The sequence below is a fragment of the Odontesthes bonariensis genome, chromosome 9 (assembly GCF_027942865.1).
Source record: "Odontesthes bonariensis isolate fOdoBon6 chromosome 9, fOdoBon6.hap1, whole genome shotgun sequence".
Taxonomy (NCBI): Eukaryota; Metazoa; Chordata; class Actinopteri; order Atheriniformes; family Atherinopsidae; genus Odontesthes; species Odontesthes bonariensis.
In genome coordinates, this window is record NC_134514.1 from 13,913,685 (window position 1) to 13,935,265 (window position 21,581).

At 38.1% G+C, this 21,581-nt stretch overlaps 1 protein-coding gene across 3 annotated transcripts in view; it reads left to right on the forward strand.

Moving 5' to 3' along the window:
* The window catches only part of cadm1b (cell adhesion molecule 1b), a 153,024-nt gene that overhangs the window by 126,937 nt on the left and 4,506 nt on the right, over positions 1 to 21,581 (forward strand). For 2 of the 3 annotated variants that reach the window (XM_075473217.1, XM_075473216.1), the window contains 3 exons: positions 1,503 to 1,599; positions 2,518 to 2,690; positions 10,968 to 11,018. In XM_075473217.1, coding sequence (XP_075329332.1) covers positions 1,503 to 1,599; positions 2,518 to 2,690; positions 10,968 to 11,018 — 321 coding nt within the window. The remainder of the gene's footprint in view (positions 1 to 1,502; positions 1,600 to 2,517; positions 2,691 to 10,967; positions 11,019 to 21,581) is intronic. The other variant, XM_075473218.1, reaches the window with a different exon arrangement.

Below are 21,581 nucleotides of genomic sequence, written 5' to 3' on the forward strand. Positions count from 1 at the left end.
CTTAACCAAGCCCCTGTACACATTGCAAGAGACCTAGGACTACCAAGGGACTTAATTATTGGGACAGCTAAGGCACTTGTACTATTATGCTTCAAAGGTTTATTTAAAAAAGTACTAATAAACATAACATTGATCAAATTTACTGGAAGAATAACAAATAAATTACACAGCTAAATAAGTCACACAGAGACCATAAAAACTGTCCTTTGGCAAGATACTAGAAGGACATTTGTGAACCGTTCTAAAAAATATCTCAACTGTCTTGGGTTGTGTTCAGATTGTCCAGTTGTCTACATACTCAGCCATCCATTGCATAATATTTGCAGTTATTTAGGTTTCCTTTTTTTTTCACATATACACATTGATCATCAAGAGTTAAACAGGAAAAATGGATTTAAAATGTTAGGTTCTGCTTAATCAAAGCTGTGAAATAAATAGCAGACGACAGAGCTTGTTTTAAACATTCACAACTGCGACTCGACCCAATTAAATTCCAAAGAATTTAAACAAACGAAATTACATCCATCTCAGTCGGCCTCTACACTTGAAATTGCCACGCTTAGCAACCATCAAAGGGTCGTGGGTTGCATATTTATACAGTCTGGTACTAGAACAGAAAGCTTTAAGGTGGAAGTGCAAAAAAAATATTTACGGTGATCATCTCATAAAAGTAGATCATGTTAACCTTAAAATTTCTGATTTACATGAATCATTCAAAACCACTGCGGCTGAGTTGGGTTTAAATAAACTTAGAATAAAATTAGGATGTGAGCACAAAGTTGCTATAACCTATGAAGTCACCACTGCCACATTTATCATACAGAGTATCTGCTAGAAGTAGACATTCCCAACTTCAGCCTCTTCAAAAAAGCATTTCATTTAAGTATGGTCACGTGTAGTTTGTTGTGCTCATGCCAAGCTGTGATCTATTACAGTGTCACAACCCCTAAGATGTAACATATGTTTTGCACTGCCCTATCTATGAATCATGCTGTACTTAGAATGCTCTGTTGCTTTATCCAAAGGTACATGCTCAAAGTAAGGGGAAACAAAAATATTTTTTGCTCAGGTGTCATATAATGTTACGGTATTCTTTAAATGGTGAATTGATTGAAGAGGTAATACAAGCTGCCTACCACTGTTAAACATCAAAAAAAGGTTAGGGTACCCTTTTTTAGTCTGTGTCGAATATTATTTTTTTCAGGTAGATAACTGTTTTGTATGACCTTTCAAGGAAAAAGAGAAAGCTTGACTGGAGCCGTTTGACATTTTGGTAATCTTTTGCAAGCATTGATAAGAGAAAAAAAAAAACGTTTTGCTTTAAAGTACTGCAGACTGACTGGAAGACAACTGAGCACTGAAGACTCATTTCATAATTCTATGTTTCCCTTTTGGCTGTTATACCTTTATTTAGAAGCCTGTTTCTATAATCCGTTAACTTTTAGACTGCTGTTTCTTACACTGCTGTAGTATTTTTAGCACTCTTCTCATCTTACTTTCAGATAAACCAGAGGTAAAGATTGTGGTAACATATCCAGAGGGATTGACCAGAGAGGGTGACAATCTAGATTTGACATGTATCGCCGAAGGAAAACCACAGTAAGTATTCACACATAAGGAGGAACTTTAGGACTCAAAAATTTGGTTTATGTTTCCCTTTCTCCACCATTCTCAAAACACCCCTTAAAGGATAAGACCGTTTTTTTGACATTGGGCCCTTGATTTCACATTATAACATGATGTTCTACTCACCCCTGCTTGTTGTTGAACATTTGGAGCTGTTCCGAAGATATTCGAGAGACGTCTGGCTGCTCTCTTGAGATATTCGGCCATGAAACGGTTTCCTATGGGCAAGCTTATACAGGCACAAACTATGCTGTTTATAATTTATTAATTACTCTACACTAGGACTGATAACGTGGAGGTGCGTCGCTTACTTGAAAAAATCCGGGTTATTGTAATTTTGATTTTTTTGTCGTAAAGTGGGTGTTACTGACGTCATCGTCGTGCTACTACCACAGACAGCCCACAGACCTGCTGCCTATTTATTCATTCGGCTAAAATTCAAAATTAGTAACCCGGATTTTTTTTAAGTAAGCGACGCACCTCCACGTTATCAGTGCTAGTGTAGAGTAATTAATAAATTATAAACAGCATAGTTTGTGCCTGTATAAGCTTGCCCATAGGAAACCGTTTCATGGCCGAATATCTCAAGAGAGCAGCCAGACGCCTCGCGAATATCTTCGGAACAGCTCCAAATGACCAACAACAAGCAGGGGTGAGTAGAACATCATGTTATAATGTGAAATCAAGGGCCCAATGTCAAAAAACCGGTCTTATCCTTTAAGCTCTATGTCTCATTGTATCATCTAATTGTGACCAGTTGTTAGCATGTTGTACATTGTTAGATAGGGCCTAAAAATGGTCATCTGCCAAATTTGGATTTGACCTTCATTTGAGATTTTTAGCATGGATAAACAGCGCCTGAGTGATTTGGGTGGAAATTGTGTTCCCCAGTCCCCATCAGATCAACTGGCTGAGAGTAGAAGAGGATGTGCCACCTCACGCTGTGGTCACCGGCTCTGATCTCTTAATTGAGAACCTCAACAAGTCCTACAACGGTACCTATCGCTGCGTGGCATCTAATGCTGTAGGAGAGGCCTATGATGACTACATCCTCTATGTATACGGTGGGTTTTACTCTTCATTGAACTTGATTTTAGTTTCTTAATACCTTCAGCACTATTAAGTTCAAACTACAGTCTCTACTGCATGCATACGAAGGCCAAAAGACTTAACGGCCTACAGTGGGTTTGGAAACCGAATTCAACAATAAGATTATATTACAGAACTTTCGTGCACCCAGAAAATTGCTTTTCAATTGAATTTGTTATTGTGAGAAGCACAGGGTGTAAATCGCAGATCATGACAGCAATTGACAGTTTGAATTTCTGCTTATTGACAATGGCTGAAGTAAGCTGACACCTGCATGCATGTTTGAAAACCAGGTGGCACTTTGAACCCTAATTAAAACAGAAACAAGGAAAAAATACCAAATAGACAAATATTATATGGTAAATCTATCTTTTTGTTGCAACAGAAGGGCAGCAAATGAACCAAGTGAAATCTGTTGTACAAAAACATCATGTATTGCCATATGCTCTATTGTAACCCGACCCAGAAGATTAGAACACTGACAGAGACCATATTTATACACAAATATGCAAAATACTAGTTACTAAACTTTAAAGCACCACTGTAAAGTTGTACTTTTCAAATCCATCCAGTGCTGGCTTGTGTGATTGAAGGCAGCACTGTTTTGTAAATACTTTGATTATTAAATGGTATTTCTAATTTCCCTTTAAGGCACTAGGTTATCACTTGTTTTATGTCTGCACTGTCAAGATAAGGACAAGTCAGTACTTGGCAACGTGCCACCTTGTTTTGTATAGCATTTGATTAGCATTACATTAGCGTTACACAATTTACAGTTGGTTACCCTCAGCTCACAAACATATATTTTTCTTCTCTTTTCCTATCTGTTAAACTATTATCGCGGTCTTATTTTGGATGGTTTGGCTGCACAAAAGACAAGTGTGACTGTGCACTTTACATTACGAGCTCAGAGAAGGACTACGGTCATATTGTATTTTTCACCCTCATAGAGTATGTTGCTAGGAGCAAACATTGACCCTGATTATCATATAACTGTGCATTATACTGGCTATTGCTATTTGACTGTTGAAATACACTAAAGTTGGTGGAGTTTCAGTGTGTTCTGCAGCCAATCGGTAAAGGGCAATAGAGGGACCATCTCTCTCAGGACCTGACTTTAAATGCCACAGACAGTTGGCTGCTCTTTGTTAACCTCTCTTCATTCAGGCCACATTTTCTTTGTATCTTAACATGACTGTCATCCATTTCACATCTGTTATTTCATAACTGCAGTTTCTCCTTTTTCTATCTTTTTTTTTTCCAACGCATCACAACTTCTACTACAAAACAAAGCTAAAACACACCAAAAAAATGACTAATACATATGTACTGCACTTGCTGGAGAATTTACAAGGATGCATTTGTGCATACAGAAATCTTTTGTCCAGTGGAATTATGCTTTTGAAAGACATCACGATTCTTTTTACTTCAATACAGGGGCGGGGGAGCAGGAGGTAATTGTTTAAAATTTCTAAAGCACAAAGAACCTTGTAATATGACGTTGGAGAATCGCACAATCCTTGGACCTTAATTTCCTGTTTTTGATGGCCAGCAGGGGTGATGGAGATGAGAGGAAAATAATGGCTGAGCCATTGTTGGTTAATTTAGCTTTCTCTCCATGAAGCACTTGCTCCCTGCTGTTAAAAAAACATTTTGTATTTCACTCCCAAGTTTCAATTTGCTTCTCCTAGTGTGCCAAAAAAACACTATCTGCCAGCCACCATACCAGAAATCAGGAATATGGGTGTAGGATATTTAGGTCCTTGAGCAATGTGTGAAAAACTATATTTCTGCATCTTAGTGAACATGATTAAACAGATTTTTACCTTTCAACTCAAAGTCTAGCTTGGGTTGCTTGAACAACTTTGTGACAAAGAAATGTCAGTATTTGGAATAGTAATATTTCTTGATGTTGAGAAGAAAATTACAGTTCATTGCCCCTTTAACCTGACTGAATTCAATACTTAAATATATGCACATTTAGACATATCTGTATATAGAATCATATAGTAGCAAAAGAAGGGTTTAACAGAGGCTCAGAACTTCTCCTCCAGTCATACAGATTTCTTCTGCTCAATGTTACTCCTTATGGATATTTGGGCTTCACTGTGCTAAACATCTCGCATGCAGAGTTTGACAATAGAAAATTCTCTTTGCAAAAAGCAAGAGCCTCAGACAGCTACATATATACTGGATTTTGTCACTTTGTACAAATTGTTTCTAGTTCTGGTTTCAAACCTGCAGCAAGAAAATGTTACAGTGAAAGAAGAGGAATCCTCATCAACAAATAACTTTTGAAATTAATTGAATTTGCACATCAGTGAAATGTGGATTCTTTTTTAATTAGGATATTTTCTAATTTTTTTAATGTCTTTCAATTAGTCTCCAGGGAATTTTCAAGGCATAAGTTATTGTAATACTTTATACTTCTTGATTGGCAGCAGATATGTACAAAAGTAACTTGTGATCTAAATTCTGAATATTTTTGTAGTGACTTTTAGAATACTTTAAATTAAAAAACTGGAATATTTTTTGGCAGTTTTTAGGATTCACACCATTTATAAAACAACTGCTACTGCTGTAAGTGTTACTTAAATAAAATAGCCTGCTCTCTTCAGATTAAAACGAAACAGAGACAGGACTGCTAAAACAGAGATTCATGCTCTGGTATGAAGTCTGTCATTACATGTGATTCATAATGTAGATGCAGATTGTTAGTTTTGGTTTCAGTTTAGACACCAGCACTGATTTTAAACATTACATGCCAAAACGGCAGCATCATTTGAGAACAACAAAGGTTCAGAGTGTTGGATGAAAAATAGATTTTTGTGGGTTTTGTGTGAAAGCAGACTGCAGCTTTCAGAGTGATGAAACTGTTCTGATTATTACTCAGTCAGTTTGTTTAGGTCATGCTGACAGCCATGAACTGCGTGTCAAAACCATCAATGTAACATTTATTTGTCCAGCTGATGACCCATTATGGCAGTTGCTGAAAATGTGAATTTGTGAAAATAAATGCATTAGTAATGGGTTTCACGTCAACACCATCTCACCAATTACAGGGCGAGCACTGAATAGGGTTTTAATGGAAGGGCAAGGTCTTGGGCAGAAGTGGCAAAAAAAACTTGTCAGTGGCAGGACGAATTAAAGGAAAAAAATAGGGAGAGCTGTGGATCCTGAACTAATGTAGTTGGTTTGACTTTGCAAGATTTACACAGAACAGAATTTTTACACCTGGAAATCTTTTGCAATTTACCAGCCCCCTGAATGGTTTACTGCATGTTATTCAAGAAACAAAATTGCAGGAAGAATAGCCATGTGAGGTTTTAGGAATGTCTAGGCTTCAAAAACAGCAGGAATCCACTCATCCAAATCTCTTAGATACAAAAGATTCAGAAAAGCATCGGTATTCAGTTTTTTCTTGCTGAAATCTTCCAACATCCACTTAAAAGATAATATACATATTTCCTAATAATTACGTGTCAAACATTTAACTGTTATATAGGTCTGTTGATTTTCAGAGAAAAAAAAAAATCTGTTTATTTCACGAAACATGTCAACAGTCAAAACATGAGACTTAGTCACATTAACATAGGCTTTCTGTGACTCTGATAACTCTATGGTGCCATGGTTATTCATCATCATGCTCTGCCAGGCAGATGATGACATCTGCTTGTTCCCCATGGGCCCATAATGATCACTCCCAAACAAAAGGACAACATATGCCGACACATAGCTCACTCAAGGAAGATTATCAAGCTATCAGAACTAAATTTTCTAATAGCTTAGTAGATATTCCCCAGAAACAAGGAATTATAATCTTTTGGTAAATCCTCTCTGATTCCAAACAAGTAGGGAAAGCATGTTTATTACTCACCTGCACAGAACAGTAAGTTAGTATCTTAATATTCTAATAGTTCATGAGTTTTCACTGAACTGCCTGTGGGCATTTATGAACTTGTGTATAATATATGTCTAATGCTGATAAATTAATGTATTAATTGATTCATGGTGCATCCATAACACTTCCATGAATGACTGCAAGTTAGGGGAAGCATATGTTCTCTGGTCCAGAATAAAATCTACCTATCCTCATCTAATTCATCAATGTTTGTGCCTTTGGACATAACCTTTTCAATTACTAACTTTATATCAATATATTTTACCAACTTCCATTAAACACATTTCTCTGGTGTGTGAGCGTTGGATGCTGTATGACCTCCACCGTCTGTAATGAGACACAGGTGATTGGTAAAAGGTGCTCAAACTGCATATAATTACATATTTGACTCCTTTGTTGTCACAGATTAATCATGGTTGCTACAGTAGCTTAATTAGTACATGTGGCAGCAACATTGATTGGTCTTAGTGTGATAATTTTGCGCTATTTTTGTGTAGCTTTTCAGTAGAAACTCATAACCTCAGCGATTCATCAGTACATGCCTTTCCAAGGCTGCTATCTTTCGTCTAATGTTTCACTTTTTTCTGGCATTTTCAACAATTCTGTTTTGCCGTTTACAAGCACCTTTTAAAGCTGTCACATACCTGAAAAATAAGCCCTTTGTTTAAGTAGCTTTAGTAGTTTAATTAGTGTTTTTTTAATGAGTTGTTTTGTTCTAGATAAATATTTGCTTGGGAGAATTATTGATAGAGCCAGGGTGAACTGTCCATCAATTTTCTTTTCAGTCTTCCGCCACACTCTACCTCTGCGAGTCCTTCAGGCTCTTCTTATTTCAAAAAGACTAATGACCTTTCACTGTGCGACAGCCTGGACAGGTGGGAGGCTGATGTAAATCCGCGTCAAATCAAGTCCTATTGTGCTACTTGTATTGTATGTGGCTGGTCGAAAGGCTGAGAAAGAGGCTTGTCATGCTGTTCTCCACGAGGCTCTGTCTGCAACAGCTTGTGAATTGTGCCCCCTGGCTGGTGTGTGGTGTGGGAGAGAACTGGCCAGAGAGAAGCCTTTCACTCTCAGAGGTGACCTGGTGCTATAGCTAACACTGCCGCCCTCTTTACCACCACGCATCAGCCTGCAATTGACGTTTTGGCCCATAAATCCTCGATGGACAAAAAGTCAAAGATTCACATGGCACTGTAAATTTAGGGTTTGTCAGGGTTTTGACATAACACGCGCAGACAGGACTCGTGGGTGTCCATGTTTTTTTTATGAAAGTCTGTTGGGAAACTGTGTCCATGTGAGTGCAACACAGTGTGGAGCGATTGCCAGCACCTCACAAGCAGATAATTGGTTTTTCATAGTGAGAATTCCTAACATGAATAGTAACATATATAAAATCACTGACAGACATTTGTTTTTGTTTTTGAAGCACACCATAAAACTTAAAATAAAAGGAACTTTTAAGCAAGAGAAATAGATAGACAAAACAAAAGGAAGAAAAACACCTCCCCTGCTGTCGTGTTTGCAGGCAGGTTTAAGTAGGCATAGATAAACAATTTCTCCTACATTGTTTCACTTTATGGTTAAATTTTCTCATATCAAATTCCTCACTGATACAAATGCTCCCTGAAAATATGGCATCTCCAAAATATACTCATATTTCAGCCCTCATAATGCTGGGCCCAGAGTCATCCAGCCTGGAAATTGCCCATGGAGAATTGTTGTTCGTCTGGATATTATATGTGCCACATCCTATCCCAGCCTTTGTGAAGACCCTCATCCCTGAATGGCCAATTTCCCTCTTCCAGACACTGACATTTCAGCTATCACACTGCCTTCGGTCATAGGGAAGGATATCTAGCCCACCCCCCTCTTCAAATACTGTCGGGCGAGAATCTGCTCCTGATACCCTGATACCCCCCTACCACCATCAACATCATCCTCCGCCATACACTCCATCCCCGGCGGCAACATTATGCTGTCCTTGATGTTTTATCATTAGTTTGGGAGTGTGTGGTCCCCCACTGCTGTCTTTTGATGGAGTGCAGACAGTAAAGGCATGGAAACAGCCAGCCAATTTCCCCTGCTGCGGTTCTTCCACAGCAAGGGGTCGTGCTATCTTCCCCCTGCACCAGAGCCAGGCATATATTCCCCTGATGAGCAGAGCTTTCAGCCCTCCTTAGTACTATTGCATACCTGAATTACCCACTATTTTGTCTCTCTGATTATTTTGTTTGGGGGTTGGTGACAGGTCTAATCAGTACATTGCGGGGCATAGAATCCAGCTCAGGGCTCTGCTGGGTTGCAGCAGGTAACCAGAGTGGTTTAATTTGCAATCTGACTTAATTATTGAGACTGTGGAAAATAGCAATACCTTTCCTTGAATGCCAGACATTAATATTCATTCTTAATTAGAAATTGTAACCACAAAAAGAATACAAAAGCTTACCATAATGACAACCCCAGCACAGAGAAATATTAGGCCCTTTTTTGTGTCTCTATGGAGAACATGGTTGCTGAATTGGTCTGCCATTTGACATCTATTTTCCTGACATATGTGGTTGACATTCATGATCCCCAGATGATATGTGCTAAATACATTGGTGATCCTTTGATTTGTCTTGTATTGTTATCATGATTTTTAGAATGAATTAATAACTACTGGATACATTATCGTATGAATTGGTCAAGTAATTTATGGTTCAGTCCAGTGAAATGCAGATGAACCCCAGCCTCCACAGTGAAAAGAGAGCATTCCACCTATCCTTCCATCCATGCCGCCAATCTGCTCTAAGAATTTTTCTTTGCTATGTCAGGAAACTATCATACATATCATTTTGCATTTAAGCTAAGCACATTCATCTGAGTCTAAAAGATTTATCGGTCTATCACGTTTTTCCGTGATACCAGGTTGCATGGTTTCTAGAGGACTAATCCTAATAAAAGTTGTGATTGACAGACTTCACAGAGTGTGTCAAAAATTTCACTGAATTATGTCAACACATGGAATGACAAAAAACTTGAGAGATCCATGATCCCCGGATGATCAGCCATGCCTTCATATATTTCAGTGATTTTGTGTGCGATGGCTAAATAAAAAAAATTGTGGCATTCCAATTGGTGTCTGCTCTTAAGTGCAAATTTGGAAATCTTAAACATGTTAAACTATGATGGAAAACTAGGTTCAAAATATTGCCTGTTGTTTCAGCATGTTAGCATGCTGTTGTTAGCTTTTAGCTCAGAGAACTGCTCTTGCCTAAAGAATATTTTTACTTATTTTTCCAAGTCAATCTTAAAACAAATGTCAGGTTACCAGATGAACAATAAAACATGTTTTGCTCAATGTAAACCTTTGTTCAATTTATAGTGGCCCTTGAGAGATTCCTTATTTCCAACCATCATGTTGATCCTGTGCAAAAATGCTTTTTTAAAAAAAATCTTATTTCAGTTAATCTCCTGAATCAATTTAAGCAGTTACAATGCAATGTTGAGTCTTTAGAAGAAAAAAAAAAAACTGAAACCAATATGTGTGTTTCTGTAAGAGAAAATACCAATTTAGTCGATTCAATTGCTTTGAAATAAATATTTAAGGCTGCACAGGGTCATTAGAAAATAATGAAGGCTACATTCAACATGGCTATAGCAGGCGTCCAGCCTGCAACTAACTAACAACCAAACAAACAAAACTATTAATAAGAAAAAGCAACACAGTAGTTAAGAGTTCTTTTTAAAAAGTTGCCTTGTAATGAGTCGTTCAAGACGGCTAGTATGAGCCATCGTTCTTCTCAAAAAGCACAGCCAGTCAACTGTGTTTTCGGCATCTAACATGAATCTCATTTAGTCTTTTCTCATGGAGGGGAAAAAAGGAAAAGAAAAACAAAATTTAGCAAAAACATTTGTCACGATTAACCTTTGTTACTGCGATACTTAGATATAGAGTAAAACGTAACATAAACTTGGAAGATATTCACTCAATTTGAACAGTTATGATATAAGCTGCAGTTAAACATTTCAATAGATATTTACATCAAAAAAGATAACCTAATAACTTAAACTGATTTTAGAACAGCTCTATGTAGGACTGGGGGGGGTCTTGTTATACTTAACAAGTGCTCTTTCAATGTTACCATGGAAACCTGGCATTTGTTTTTAAGCATAGTCTTAAAAAATTTGAATCTTTCATTGTCAGTGCGGCTTCACTGTCACAAACATAGTCTTGACTCACACAGTAGCTGAAACATGTGCATGTTATTTTTATAGTACAGCTTCTCATCTTCAATGACTTTTGTCTCTTTCTTTACTCTTGTCTTTATTTCTTATACATGTTCTTTATTTTTTCACTCTTTTCATCTAGATGCTCCCACTACTCTCCCCACACCCACCACCAACCCAGTCAACACGCAAGGTACTGTATTCCCACACTGCTGTCCCTCTCAGCAACCATGTGAGTGCCTCTGTGTGTGAGAGAGAGCTTTTAAGCATGTGCGATAAGGGGGGTTCGAGGAAAGAGAAAACAACAGCTTGTACCTACAGTAAAGAGAGACTGTGGATGGCCAGCTTTCATCAGATAGTGCTGCTGATAGGTGACAATGAGGACAGGTCATACATGCCTGTCAGAGACACCTGTCACAGTCTTTCCCATTCACATCTGAGAAAGTTTAGACTCTTCTTTGCTGCTCTGTTATCTTATCAGCATCTGCAGTTTCATCTCAACCACCTCATCCATCATATTACAATAGCCTTTACATCTCCTCTACAAATGTCAGTTACATTTGTTCGTTGCAAGGTTGCAAAACATCAATAACTATTTTTGTCAAATACATATGAGCTGAATGAGAGGTAGCTTATTTGCAGGGTTTCAAATGCAGCAAATTTTGACACCCGCTGTGCAGCCTATTCTATACTTTGATTTTCCTCTGTTCATTCAAAAATTCATTTCAATATTACCCGTCTTTTTTAAAATGGCTCCCATTTCAAAAGCAACATTAAGGCTACATAGATGGCGAGGCAACCTTGGGAGTTGACATTTGGATATGCCAGAATGTGACATTTTAATACAAAAACTATCCTTCAAGAATAGATCGCTTTATCAATAGCTGCTTTAGAGATATGGCAATTTTGCTCTTTTGTCACGAGCACACTACAATTCATATAGTCATACAAATCCGGAGTAACCACACACACCTAATAAGTTTGAAACTCAAGACTGAGACTGCATCAAAAGCTTCAATATTCAAATAAGGCAGTTTTCAGATAGCATTCATTTATACATTCATTTGATATAACAACTGACCTTTCAGCTGTATTTTTGTGCATTATGTTTGCATTTACTAAAAATGGGGTCATATTTGTGAGGTCTCTTCTTTCCATCTCCTTTCATTATGACATCTCTTGAATGTTTAAATTGATATTTTCTTGAAATTTCTTCTTCAAATGTGCTCTCTTCTGCTTCAGCTGATAAATCTGTTTATCAGTGATTGTGCTGCATGGTTGCAGCCTCATTCAGCTCTCTGACTCCCTCTGGGTGTGGCAAAGCCAAACAGGAAGTTGCTTACTTCTGTGCATTGCTCTGCAGTTTTCTATAAGCTCTTCTCCTCAGAGTCGCACTAATGCAGCCATCTCCGTGTTTTTGTGCTGTAGCATTCCAGTAATTTCCAAAAGACAGGCTTGAAAGAGGATTTACTGTGATTTATGGGGAACATGCTGGGAGGATGTAATTGAGCTTTCTTTCAGTTCACTACTCTTCTAAATACCCTGTCAATGGGGCAATTCTAAGCTGGCTTGCGGTAGATTGCTTTGCACAACCTTAATCAGTGTAACCGCATGGTATAGCATTTCTCTCTTGACAATGAGGAAGTAAACAGCACAATTTCTTATTCACACATTATAACTAAAGTGTGAGTGCCAATGACCACTGCCACCATCAGCTCAGATTGTCTGTTGCAATCAGGGATCACTGAACAGTGGCTGCATGTGATCCTGATTTAAAAAAAAAAAGGCACCATCAGTACATGTTTGGATCCATAAAAAAATCGGCTTGTCATCACACCGAAAAGCATATCTAATCAAACTCCCCATTTGTTTAAAACATGTTTGTTTTTTTAATAAATTGCTCCATCCTTTCATTCCCCATGTCTGAGTGACCCAACTGTGTACCGTACACTTGGTAAACAAGACAATCACATTTAATCAATAAACACAAACTTTACTTACTGAGTTCTTTATCTGGGCTTACTTTGGTTCTAAAGTGCAGACAATGCAGAAGATGTGAAGTAACTGATCTAAGCTAATTCTATGGCTCTGAGGTCTTCAACAGGTAGCAAAACATGGGTTCTCCCATATCCACATATCCTTAGCTATGACATTTGCCACAGATTTGAAGGGAAGGCTAACAGCTGAATACTCTTACTGGCTGTATTCATTGAGGTTGCAGAGGTTAGGTCATAATTAAAACAGCTACCTTTGTTCTTTGTAAGGAAGATTTTACAAACCATGAGCATCTTTGCTCACTGCTAACCTGCATGTGAAACGCTTTTCAAATAAAAGAAATGTAACATTAACCCATTGAGGCCGGGAAAGCATTGCTGCATTTTTACCTTTAAAGCCGGGGGCGCTGTTGCGTTATTCTACCTTTAAGGCCGGGAAAGCGTACACGTCTTTTTTCACATAAGGTTGTTTTGCACCAATTATTGACCTCTGCGCCACTTAAATGCATTATAATAGACACGTGAGAGTGTCGTCATGTTCCTCGTGTCATTGTTTTGAAGTTAAGTTACATCGAAAAAAAAAAAAAGGTAAGTAAAAGGTAAGTTTCATCGAACCAAGCATGGAGGACTTTCAGTGGGAAGACATGTCAGGCGGTAGCGATTGTGAGGAGTTTCTTGGCTTTGATGATGCTGAAGAACGTGCTGACCCAATTGATGGAGATTTATGGCTAGCACATATGTTTGAGGATGATTTTGAATGGTTTGAAAGTGAGTGGAAGACTGACAATTACCACCGTAATCGACGGAGAGATTTCAACCGCACACCAGGGGAGAAAGTCGATTTACCTGCAGATGCCACACCGTTGCAGGCATTTAATCATATTTTTACTGAGGAGCTTTGGGCGCATCTCGTTTCCGAGATGAATAGATACAGTGACCAGGTACATCAGACTCCAGCTCGAGCAAAGATGGCAAGGTGGTCACACGTAACTGTGCCGGAGATGAAAACGTTTATTGGAATGTGTATGGACTCCTTGTGCTGCCAGTACGAACAGATTACTGGCGATAAAATAAATAGATAAATAAATAATTTAAATATAAAATTTTATTTTATTTTATTTTATTACTGTTTTCTAATTGAAAATAGCGCTGTTCCTGCACTTTACTTTTTATTTTATTTTATTACTGTTTTTTTATTGAAAATAGTGCTGTTCCTGCACTTTACTTTTTACATTTTCTATTTTCGTGAAGGTGTATGTAAATAAACTCAATTTCCAAAGAAAGCCACAGGTGTAAGCTCTCAAATACTTTTTGAATTTTGTTTCTATCTGCTACAGAGGCTGAGAAATCAATCATTTAGTAGGCGTTGACACAATTGCTGAATTTCCAGAAAAACTTCAGGTTTTAGGGGGTCTTTCTGAAATCGCCCATAGGTTTTACAGGCATTCTTTTCCAGGCGTTTTAGGCCTAAATGGGTTAATGGCTTCAATAATCTGTTAAAGTGATGGAATTTTATCATTCATTACCTTTAGTTTGTTAGATGTCTGTAGACCTCTGTATCAGGTCTCTTATATACACATGACTTTATACTGTGGTAATTAATCACAATTACGTAATCCGTTCTTATGCGTTTATTTGTAAAATGCAGTTATATTATTCATGGCATGCTGTCAGAGGTTCTGTTTTTCGTAGCGTTTCATTTATTTTTTTGATTTCATTCTTATATAGGTTTGTATCTGGTTTCATTATTGTATTTCCAGAAACCTTTTGGTGTGTGGACCCTGTGAGGTTAGTATTTACTATGATAGAGGCTAAAGGAGATCCAGTAAAACTAATACATTTTAGTGGTGAAACTCTACTTTTCTCCATGATTGAATCAAATATTCTACCATTAGATGTGGTTTGTAACACAGATAACTTATGTCAGAGAGGAACTTATAAATGAATAAACTAAGCTTGTTGTCATTCATTAATATACACCAAAAGCAAATGAATGAAGGCCACATCCTCCCCTCTGTGCTGCAGAAGAAAGCATATCAGAATTTTTTTTTTAAATCCACCCCATCCTTGTTCTTGATTCACAACTGATGGACGTAGATGGTTTCTTCAGAAATATTTTAATTTCCCTTGTTAAGATTCCATTTCTCGTAATGTCTTCCCTTTTGCTGTAGCTTCAGAAGCATCCATTTCATATCTAAATATTGTTTTGTGCAGTGGTGGAGCAAATGTGACGATAAAGCACAGAACTCAAAGTTGTTTGTCTTCTGTATTGTTTCATGTTCAAAAAGTTTTGCAGGAGTTCATATCGTCAGGTCTTTCAGTGTCTTACGAGCTGCAGAGAGCGTGTGTGTGGGTGTTTGTGTGAGTAAACCGCTGGGGAGAGATAAGTCATGGAACATTTCTTTCATGTATTTGAAAGTTTTCAGGCCTTTCTTCTCCCCATGTGTTTTTTATTGAATATTTACTGAAAGCTAAACGTCTCTCAGTGATTGTCTTTTATCAAGACAAAGTTGTATCAGATATCTATGACATTCTCCCTCACATATTCAAATACCAGATTCAGACATATTGCAATGAATACACATTTTAGTATGAATTTAACAGGATATTTTCTTCCTGATGGACAGTAGATGTTTACAGCAAAGAAACAAAACAAAGTTAGTCAATAGTTATTTCGGTCGTTTTATTTCTTCTGTGCAGAGAGGGGATTTTAACCAGAATGTATAGCTCTGAATGAATAAAATAAGTCTGTGGCAGTAATGCTTGAGCTCCTCTGATGCTCAGAGATGATCCAAAGCAGGGACATCATATCCTGGGTAAGCCTCCAGTAAACCCCCTTATCGAGTGGAGCCAGAAGAAAGACATAGTACAAGGAATTATGTTGTAGACTTGATTGAGAATGCCCTATGTTTCTGCGGATCATGTTACAGCAGGACCCGCTGATACATCTAAAAGCAAAGGGTGAATGTGGATGGAGTCAGGGCTGATGTCCGTCCCTCTTTCCAATAAGGTTTCTGTCCCTCTCACAGTTTACTGCTCACTGAGGGGTCTGGAAATCGTTCTTAAGATCTGAGTTTGATAAAATGATGATGGTTTATAGTTGGCTCAAAGCTGTAGATTAATTGCCAATAAGAGCTTTGCAAGCAATCATTATAGTACAAGTGAACTGTAGTCTGGCCTCTGTACTGCACCCTACAGACTTGATAGTACTACTAATAGTTATATAGTTTTTATTGCTGTCTTGGCTAAGTAGAGTGTGAGAGATTTGTGGATCTTTATGACCTTTAGATGTGGTGCACAGAATATATGCATGACTTCATGGTTATTCCAGTGCTTTTGTTTCACATGGGGTTTTTGCCCAAGAGAAAATCATGTGATTTAGTGCCAGATGGTATTTTAAGAATCCATTTCTGGCAGGTTTTGAGGCTCCTTTTGTTTGCCATTTGTTCCCTCAGCTCTAAGATTTCCACTGCCGTTTAATGTTGAGATTTTTGACTCTTTGTACACTATTGACTTCAACAAAGACTGTTATGAGTGCATTCAGTATTCAGCATAATTAGTCATTAAACATTTACCAACCAGCGTTGTTTCAGCTCTCACATGTATCATCACTCTGAAGTATTTCAGTGGAAAAAGTAAAGAATCATTTAGAAATGCTAATTAGTTTGTTTTTTTCTCGAGCTTGTTTACTCTGATTCCCAGTCAGGACTGGTTTTTTTTTTCTGTTCTTCTGACCTGCTGATTTTCTTTCCCCTTTTAAACAATTATTAAAGAAAGAAAATATTGCAATGAACCATTTTAATTGGTCTCCTGGGAATAGGTCAGCAGTGCCAGCCCACCCTAAAGTTAAAGAGTATTTTTGCTGCTGTAGTGTTGTAACTTTTTTCATGTAGTCACTGTAAATGATAATGTTAGCTTTACTTAGCAGATTGGGGTTTAAAGATTGAATGCTATGTGGCTATGAACTCGCATTAATTCAGCTTGTAAGAAAACTTCACGGGGAGAGCAGCACTATCTTTTGTTTAGTCAACCTTTTCCTTTACTTTGATTTCGACAGGGGTCCCATCTGTCAATGGGTGCTACCTATTTTTTTGTGTGGATAACTGTCAGTCTGAAGAGATACAATAAATTGTCATAAAGGAGCTCAAATTTACTGTAATAATTTCCATTTAGCTGTACTCAGACCTTCACCTGCATCTCAGCACCTCAGGTGAATGTCACTGTTGCATTCATACATCTTCAATTGTTTGGGCTATTATAAGGGACTTGGGAAATATTTAGTGGGTGAGCAATGGCACAGGAATTCAGCTGAGCTCTGTTGATGGTGTGCTACCACAGTAATAAGAAAAATGATTTGGTGGAGATTGTCTTGGTATGCTCACCTCATTATATCCATTTTCTTTTTAACAAGCAACAAATGCAAAACCCACAGTTCAATGATGCAAAAAGCTATAAACTACCAAGTTTATTCTGCCTCTTTGTCCTGCATCTAAGTCCAGGAATGAATTACACTGAGAGTATATTCAGTAAAAGAAAAGGTATTTCTGTATCAATGCAAGTGAGTCATTGTTTCAATTACAGCCATGTAATTACATCTATAAATTCTGATGAGTCTGTGTGTGGTTGTTGGTCCATGTGTGGGTGATGGGCCTTGTTATGCGAACGGAAAACTATTTAAAAGAAAACGATGGGAAAACTAAAATTATGTGTCCTTGTAATCAACCAAGCGACAAAATCCCTGTTCAGATCTTCTCGCTGACAGCAGTAGTCTAATAGGGATGCTCTGTTACTGACCAGAGCAGCAATTAGTCATCCCAGTACAGAAATGGAAAAGGTGCAACTGTAAGGCATGCAGCACTGGGACTTCAGTGGAGCAGATTTCACCACAGTGCAGACACAGGCATCAGTTGCAAATCCTCTTTATTCCCCCATAAATCCCCACGGCTGTGCACATCCTGTCAGGACGCCGGTGTGGGCATGTCAGCACTCCAGATCAAGCTGCGAGCAGAGAGAGCTGTGGCGATATGGACACCAGCCAACCACATTACACACATAATCAAATTCGACTTAATTGAAGTGCGAGGCCACAAAGGCTGCCATAATAATACTTTCTGTCATTTGGAGGGTTTTTTTCCCGCTCTAATCGTCTTTCGTTATTATAAATGCAAAGGCAGTGTATTGAGCATTAACGACCACAGGGAATCTTGGTCCTGGATTTGTTGAGAGCTGATTGACAAAGTGAAATACACCGAAAATGACAAAGCAATTTACTAGGAGAATCTGTTTCTGTTAAAGTTACAGATCAGAGTCTGAAACAGATTAGTGTTTTGTAGATGAAAACTCACTTTGTACAAAATATGACATCTGAAAACATGCCCAGGATGAGAGCCCATCAAGATGCTGAATTAAGAGAAGTTTGCACTGATTGTTACTCTGATGATATTGCCTGTAATTTGTCCACCTTTTGAGCCAATCAACGTCTCAAAGTAGCATAATTTTATGACTGGTTCAAAACAGCTGGGTCTCAATATCAAAGCCCTGTCCAGTACACTTGCTCGCAGTAAATTCTCTGGATGGGCAGTTTTTCTGAATTCAGAAACTCATTCGGCTATAAAGGAAATAGCTGGAAAATCGAAGAAAGAATTCCAGAGGGAATGTTTTCACGTTACCCCTCTGAATGGAACATCTCTGGATATTTGCAGTGATATGATACATGTGAAAATCCATTGCATTACACTGGCATCTTTTAACTTATCTAGACTGTTGCTTGTTTTTAATCATTTTAATTTGTTTGAATTATTTTATTTGTTTCTCTTTATATTCTTTTACGTATTTTTAATGCTTCTTCCACTCCCCACGGCAATGCTTTTATTTTATGTAAAGCACTTTGAATTGTTTTGTGCATGACGTGCTAAACAAATAAATTGACTTGACTATACATCTCATTATGTCAGTAAAATAACTACATCAACATAACAAAATTATTTAGAATGATCAAGCCATCAATCTAATCAGTATGTACCTACACTTAATTTTAGACCATGATTTTGAAACCCACCTCTACAGCAAATACAGAACTGATATAAAAGGAAACCAGCGTTCAGTAGTGTGCTTAATGCAGGCAACATGAGATGCGACCAACCATAACAGTTGATACTGTAGGTGTTATGGGATTTTTAGTCTATCTGACATTTATGTGATAGAGTCTTGCTGCTTACTCTGGAGGAATTTTTCTACCTGTTAAATCAAACTCTCCCTGGGTGCACAGGGGCAGCTGAGACCCTGCATGTTTCCTTGTGGAGTGTCAAACAGAAGACAGGGGGAGCAAGGTGAGAGCAGGAGGGTGTGGGGAAGGGGAGGGGAGACAGGACCGTGCACAGGCCATTTACTGGGTGCATGTTCATTAGCATGGAGCATGGGCCGTTCCTTCTCCCCTGGGAATGAGCTGTGCTATTTGACGTCCCCAATATAGTAAACAAACTGTGCCTTGCACAACCCTGCCTCGCACACGGGAACAATTACTTTGTGAAGACGAGTCCATTTTAAGAGGGCGCTCAACTGAAACAAAACTTCTCTCATTAATTAGTTTTATTGTAGCACCACTACCAACATGCCCCAATGCTGTGTGTCTGCAGTTTGAATAAGGTGTTGTTTTTAGGTGGAGATGGGACTGTGTCTCATGTCTTTGACTCTTCAACTCAACTTATTGAGTTAAATTCTGCACTCTCCGCTTGTCTTTTATCAAAATCATTTAAGTTCAGGGCATGACTAGCGAGATTGATGGAAAATTGAGCTGCGCTCTCATGCAGCAAAAAACAGTGCAGCCATTCACTCACCCACCACTCCTCAATCAGTCCAAATGTGCACAGATATAGACTACTGAAAAATGCCTCTGAACTATTCTGAGACTGGACATTTAAAAGCTTCAAATTTTGCCTTGTTCTTCTATGGTGCACGGATAAATCTGGCTAAGTGCTGGACAGTGACACTCTCTGACACCTGAGGCAGCCATGTATTTCTCTGCACAGGGACAACGGGCACCAATTTATCTCCAGACGTGTGTCTATTTCTGATGATTGAGCTCTATAACTTCCAGAAATGGCCTCTTAAATCACAGTGTATTTTACAGTGTGTGAATTCTCGCTGAAATTGCAGACAGCGTCTACTGTTTCATAGTGAAATAAATGTCTTCAAACATTTTTCAATGCTGCTTACTCAAGGAGCCTGAGCAGCATAGAAGCGATCCAGACATTAGTGTTCGGAACTGGGTGCTTCGACAATAATACACGTTACTTGATTACAAACATTACAGGATGCACGTGCATCCAGGAGGCAAGACCACTGCTGGCAAATTCTAATAAACGTATTTAATAAGGTTTCTAATTGTTTGGACATTCTTGTTGACTCAGTAATGAAATAAATCAATCATAAAACAGTCTTTCAAAGTTCATAGTTTTAATATAGATATAAACATTGAATATATAGATTAGGTAGGTCAGATAGATAGAATATCTAGAAATTTGGAGAGAAACTGAAAGAAAGTTATTTTCTAATCATCTTTTTAATGTCTGGTGTGTGCTTCACCGCTGCTTTTTTTGACAATAGATGCATTGTGGTAACCTCAGTTTCCCTGAGCTCACTAGGTAAAAATATAGCTATAGAGACAGTAGCTAAAAATTACACTATTAGCTTGGCTCATGCAGATTGTATGAATTAATTTGTTATCAAATATGCTGAGAACCAAATCCCAACACTATTTTTTTTAAACAGGTTAGACATTTCTAAGAGTGATTGCACGGCCTGACACACATGTCACTTAGACATCCAGTGTTTATACAAAGGAAAATCTGCTTGCATACAAAAATGAAGTTGATTCAAATTCATTGAAAAACAAAACAGGATCAAAATGACCAATGACAGTCAGCCAAGGACACCTTTCAAAAAAGTTCCAGCAATCAATTCTTTCACACTTTTAAGTCTATTTCTGTTTTGTTTTTTAATTCACAAAAGCATTGTGTAGAAAGCCTCAGACTGATTTGTTGGCAGACGTTTGCAGGACTTGTGAGAGCAAAAATGAGATATGAAATGACTTACTGTGTGTCACAATGGGGAGGGTGAGGTAGGACACAGATGCAGACTCAGATGTAAAAAAGCAAACTGGGTTTATTAAGCACAAAAAACAAAGTTTAAACAAAAAGCGCGGCTTAGCCGGATGATAAAACTAGACCGTGACAAAACAAACAAATGACTTGACATGGCATGGAATAAATACTTAGCTTAGAACAGGACAACGTAGCGAGGCATGAGGGGTGAAAACGGAGTAAGGACGGGTAACACAGGTAAGGATCTGACAAAGAAACAGGGGAACCTCGAAACTAAATAGGGAAGTGGGAGTGATTAGTGACAGAGTGCAGCTGGGGATAATAACAGGTGAGATGAGTGACAACTAATGAAACGAGTGAGGGAAAACTAAAACATGGCAAAACTAAAGACTAAACATGGACTTAAAAACTGAGACATGATTAACGCATAAAAAATCAAACTAAAAACATGGGCAGAGTCCCGTGGGCGTGACACTGTGAACAATGCATCATCCTCCATGGATTGACTTATGCCACACTACCATCTTTTTTCTATTGATATTCATCAAAAGATTGCATATTTATGATCTGCCTTTTATTTGATTGGGTCATGCTTAAAGTCTTGAACACAAAACAAACCAGTTTTGTTTATTATTTAAGGGTCATAGTTCCCAGGGACAC